This window comes from Frieseomelitta varia, unplaced genomic scaffold (genome assembly GCF_011392965.1).
Source record: "Frieseomelitta varia isolate USP_RPSP 00005682 unplaced genomic scaffold, Fvar_1.2 scaffold_464, whole genome shotgun sequence".
NCBI classification, from domain to species: domain Eukaryota; kingdom Metazoa; phylum Arthropoda; class Insecta; order Hymenoptera; family Apidae; genus Frieseomelitta; species Frieseomelitta varia.
In genome coordinates this window covers 265,389-271,106 of record NW_025110217.1, presented here as the reverse complement: position 1 = coordinate 271,106, position 5,718 = coordinate 265,389, and the positions used below count along the sequence as shown (strand labels likewise).

At 41.6% G+C, this 5,718-nt stretch overlaps 1 protein-coding gene across 1 annotated transcript in view; it reads left to right on the top strand.

The window, feature by feature from the left end:
• The first annotated feature begins 360 nt into the window (after positions 1-360).
• Positions 361-5,718, top strand: part of LOC122532712 (pyrokinin-1 receptor-like) — a 13,594-nt gene continuing 8,236 nt past the window's right edge. Inside the window, exon 1 of the mRNA XM_043661734.1 lies at positions 361-1,977. Coding sequence (XP_043517669.1) covers positions 1,188-1,977 — 790 coding nt within the window. The 5' untranslated portion in view covers positions 361-1,187. The remainder of the gene's footprint in view (positions 1,978-5,718) is intronic.

Genomic DNA, 5,718 nt, shown 5'->3' with positions numbered 1-5,718 from the left:
AAACCAGGGGGTGTCCTCCACCCCTTTCACCCGGCGAACGAACGATAGGAACCAATCATGGCGAGCTTCGTTCGCTTCAAACTCGACAAGATCTCGACGATTTATTTGACACTTATGCGACAAGCTCGGCTGAATCTTCTGAACGGAATGGAGAGAAACTGCAGTGTTCGAGGGGCGAGAACAAGGACGAAGGATAAATGCGAGAGATCGTCTTCTTCGGGGTAGGGGGAGAGGAAGGGACGGATACGAACGATCGGGCGAAAACAAAAGAACACAGTGGACGGTCGGAGGTAAGAACGGTGGGGAAAAAAAAAGAAGAGCGAGAGAAACGAGGGAAGCCACGAAGACGCTTCCGCCGATCGGAGGTGCGCAGAAGCGCCGATGTCTGGCGTCGTTCGTCGTTGTCGTGACAAGGGCTAACGCAGTCGTGATTCGCGCGGCATTCGTGCCGGTTTGTCGTTTCCCGCGGATTAATTCACAGTCTCTCCCAGTGTTCGACGTTTGAAACTGCAAGGAGACTGAAAACGATCGAAGTTTCGAAACTTCCAATGGCAAACGGATGATCCACGGTGGTTCGAACCAAGTTTGTCAAAGTCGAGGAAAGTAGTCGTCGAGGTTTCCAACTGTCGCGAGTTAAAAAACAACAGAAAAAGGAGCGTGAATATGAGAGCAACGATGGAGCTGCTTGATCGAAAGAGGTTCCAATCCAAGTGACAATTAGCTTAGAAGGAAACTGGAGAAAATTTTCGAGTCGAGATCAAAGCGAAAGGGTACGAAGCACTTCGAAAGAGTTCGGAATGAAGCACCTGAAACTTCAATCTTCGTTAAACGAAACATAAGGTTCTCGAGGAACCAAGAGACAGAGAGAGAGAGAGAGAGAAAACACACGGAATTAAATTGCAGTCGATTCAAGGAAAACAACCGGTCTCTGTCTCTAGTCTCGGATTTCGATTCAACGAGCATCATCTTTATTTTTGCTCCCGCTCGTCGGAGCTTCCTAAAATTCCTAGCAATTCCTCGTGTTTTATCGCAAGGCCGGCGATTTCACTTTCATCGATCGACTCTCGAGTGAGGAGCAGGCATGCGGCCGAGACGAGCCTCCGAATTCCTGGGACTTGCGAGATCAATCGTCTGAGATCGTTGGAAACGTCGTCGTCGAGGGTAAATGTCCGTCAGTCCGCCGCAATATGGAGAATCCGACGAGCTATCTCCAAAACTTGACCGCAACTCTCAACAACGGCAGCATCGTCCTCGATGAGAAGCTGTTCCCCAAGATCTCGCGCAGGGACTCGCTCTACATCGTGGTCCCCGTGACGGTTGTCTACCTGTCGATCTTCGTGGCAGGCATCGTCGGCAACATCAGCACGTGCATCGTGATCGCGCGCAACAAGTCGATGCACACAGCCACCAACTATTATCTGTTCAGCCTGGCGGTGTCAGACCTGTTGCTGTTGGCCTCCGGTCTTCCAGCGGAGATCTACCTCGTCTGGTGCAAGTACCCGTACGTGTTCGGCGAGGTGTTCTGCATAATTCGCGGCCTGGCCGCGGAGACGTCGACCAACGCCTCGGTGCTCACCATCACCGCGTTCACCGTCGAACGATACCTGGCCATATGTCATCCGTTCCTCTCGCAGACGATGTCGAAGCTGACCAGAGCGGTGAAACTGATCCTGGTGATATGGCTGGTGGCGTTGTCGTACGCGTTGCCGCAGGCGTTGCAATTCGGCCTGATACAACACCAGGCGAACCCTGACATGTTGATGTGCACCGTGAAGAAAGTTCTTATACAACACTCGTTCGAGCTGTCCACGTTTTTGTTCTTCGTCATACCGATGAGCCTCATCACCGTGTTGTACGTGCTGATCGGGCTGAAGCTGAGGAAGTCGAACATGATGAAGAAGAGCAGCGGCAAGGGGAAAGCTGGCAGCTGTAAACACCATCCTGGAAGGTCTTCGAGAAGAGTGCTCAAGATGCTCGGTGAGTTTCTTTTTTTTTTTTTCTTCTTCTTCTTCTTCTTCTTCTTTTTTTTTCTTAGCTGTTTCGTGTAATAATATTATATTCCGCGCTACGGCACGTGGGGCAGGTGCTCGTTAAAGGAAAGTAAAGAATAACGCGATAAATATGGGAATACGAATGTTTCTTTTACTGCAGACGAGTTGATTGTGAGTGAACTGTGGCATAGCAAAGGGTAATAATAATACTTCACCGACTGATTGATGGGCTACCGGTTTTCTTGGTTTTAATCCCTTGCGCGGACCATAACGAGTGACCGAACCATATATATATACAGTAATTCGTCGCTTTCTTTTTCTTTTGAACTCCGTCCGTATCAGCGGACGAAAATTTGAAAGAATTTCTAGTCATAGCTAATTAGACAACATTATGGATAGAGAAAAACGTAAACCTAACCCAACCTCTAAATTAGATAGTACTCGCCTAATAAATAATAAAGTCCTTATAGTAAATCAGTCCTTGTAATTAAAAAAGTCCTAATAAACACGGGTCGACAAATTAAAAGTTTCAAAGTTCTTGTAACAAAAAAGTCCTAACAAACACGGGTCGAAAAATGAATAGTCTCAAAGTTATAAACCATTCTTTTTTGTTTTGCTGCTTTCACAAGAAGTGGCATCGTGAATTTTCAGAATAATCATGCACGGGTGCGAAAGACAATCCTTCCATAAAGCAATTAATGAGACAAATTTTCAACATTGGTTTTCTTTGAATGTGTGGATAGGAATGGTAGATGATCAACTTTTGTAGGACCGATCGACATAGTCACATCTTATCTTAATCTTTCAACAAATACCATTGCCATTGATGTTACACTTGATATAATACAAGATGTATACAGTGGCGTTCAAAATTTTCGGGCCAGATGGTTTTTGCAATTTTTCTTCGGCAAGAGAAGTTTCGAGGCGAAGTTATTTGTTAATATAACGAGTAAGGACACATTTATGCAAATATATGATAATTCATGCAAAAGAAATCAACGCTATCTTGTCTTTGTATTCACACGATATTTAAAGAATAACTAAATTAATTAAGTAACTAAATTTAATGCTGCAAAAGAAATCAACACTGCTTTGTTCTTCGTGTTTACACGATATTTAAAGAATAACCAAATTAATTAAATAACTAAATTTAACGCCTTGCGCCTTGCAACTGGTGCGCGCGGACCATAACGAGTGACCGAACCGTATACAATAATTTGTCGATTTCTTTCTCTTTCGAACTCGTCGGTACGATATTACTGGATAGAAATTATGAAAAAGTAGTAAACTTATCATTTGTTTTTGCCTGGTTTACATTTAAATATGCTTGAAACTGAGAAAATGTTGCAATTTCGGACAAAATATTCTCGACGTGCGTGGCACGTGATTCCAGCGCATTAAGAGGTCGATTCAAAATTCTCTCCCATTCTGAGCCCGCTATAGCAAGAGCGAAGGCTATCAGATATCAGTCAATTAGCTGACCTTGGAGAGTTTTCGGTCCTTTTCCCCAAGAAAGTGTAATGAACGAAAAAAAAAAAAAAAAAAGAATTGTCTGAAAACAGTACACTCGTTCTTTCAAGAAAAATCATTCAACGAATTAGTGTTCTCTTCTGTTGTAGCTCGCGTTAGATTTTCGTTTCAGGTTGAAGTTTATTTTTAAAGCGAAATGATATCTCCACGTGCGTGGCAACGAAAGCATTTCTAATGATTTGCAATCTACAATGTTAATTGCGGTAATTTCTGATAATTGTAACATTTAATTACATCGTAACTGCTGATGCATGTTTCATCGATAGCCAATAGCGCGAAGAAGTTGTTCGAAAAGTGTGAAAAGAAAAGAAAAAACACGGCGTGAAATAATTTCCTGTGGGGGCAAGCAACGATAGCCCCCTCCCCCAAAGAAAAAAGAGAAAACAGGAACAAGTACTTCACTTGCTGATAAAAATTTTGTCGAAACGAAAGAATCGTCTCTTGAAATTTCTTTATCGTCGTCAGTCTGCTGAAAGTAAAAGTGCTCGTTCTTCGAATGGTTTTCAGATTAAATGAATCAAACGGATCCGAAAACTAGCTGCGTCAGAAACAATATACATTAAGAAAATATATTCACCAGATTTTGAGGATTCTTCGATACGATTTCAATTGATAGAAACGTTACCAGGGGTAGATGAAAACGATGATAACAGCAAAAACTTTGCGCAGAGAATTCTCTCGTAACTTAAATACCAAGCCCGAAAAACAACTCGCATACGTTTTCGTGGAACGGTTCGCCGAAGAGAAAAAGATGGTAAGAGAGATCTCAGAAGAGTCCAGTTTCTTATTCATCCGGTGACGAGCCGGTCAGGACCATTTTTAAGGGACGGGAGCGGAATATTAAGTCACCGAATACTAAATACGGTACCAACCGGCCAGTCAACATTGGCAATCTCGTTGAATTTGTTCCTCTTTACGACAAAGAGGTCCGCGACGCATCGAAATCGCCAATGAGAACGTTACGCCCGAGTAACCAACAATTACGCTCTTCTCCTTCACTGGTAAACCACTCATAATGATGTAATAAATATAAAGAAGCGGCGCGCACTTGCAAAACGGGGCGTGCAGTGATCGGCTTTAATCTTACTTTACCTTTATTTTCGCTTCAGTTTTCAGGTGAATTTCAATATCAATCAATTTTAATTTTTATCTTTATTCTTATGTGTCTTTCGGGGAATTTTACATAATAACGAGCAATTAACGGTAAAAACGGTCTCGTCGAGCCGGAGAGTTCGGAGGGAACGTGGCACTCGATGAAAGCGCAGTTTGGGAAACGGTGGGAAAATCCGGAATCGCTTGTCTACAATGGGGGCCACGTGCGTGTCACATGTCCACGTGTCGAATGCAGAATTTTCGTAAACTTCCGGGACGAGTTTACAATTCACGTTCACGTTGCGCGCAATGAATCGGAATAATTCAGTCCGCGAAACGCAAATACCACGGGAACACGCGTTTGCGGCATTGCGACATTGCAAATCAACGTAAAGAAGTCGGAATTAATCGAAATTAATGGCCGACTCGACCATTTTAATTTCATAGTGGCAAATCGAAAGATAAATAAATAGGAGATAACGAGATGCAGGAATTAATTTTGATTAAATATTTCGAGTTACATAGGGATGTAGCGGGCCAAATGTCGCTTCCTACTGGAATGAATCCGTAATTTCTTTATTACACGTCTTTTACGAATTAAAAAATTTTGAAGTTTTATAAAATTAGTTTCTCCTTGCATGTTGATGTTTTATTCGAAAAAATAGGTGGTAAGAAACTTTTGGTGCACCCTGTATATATATTAGAGACAGAGACGTCTGCAAATTAATTTTCAATCAACGACACGAATTATCGAATAATTATTAAGCGTTAACATTATAGATGAAAGTTTTTCGTTAGGGAGTTTCGTTAAATTCGATATCAATTAGGGGTATCCACAAGTAACGTCGTTTCTTGATGACTGTACAAACTTTTATTTCGTTTAAAAGTTAATACAATTTTAATCTACAATATAATTTAATATAACAAATGTCATCTGTAATATAATAAATCTATAATTTGATATAATAAATCTCATCTATAATATAATAAATCTATAATTTAATATGATAAATGTCAGTATATTTATAGGTTATGTCAGCGTATATCTAAATGTCAAGTTTTGCCCAGGAGTTTCGTTAAATTCTGTCTATAGGATATCTATTAG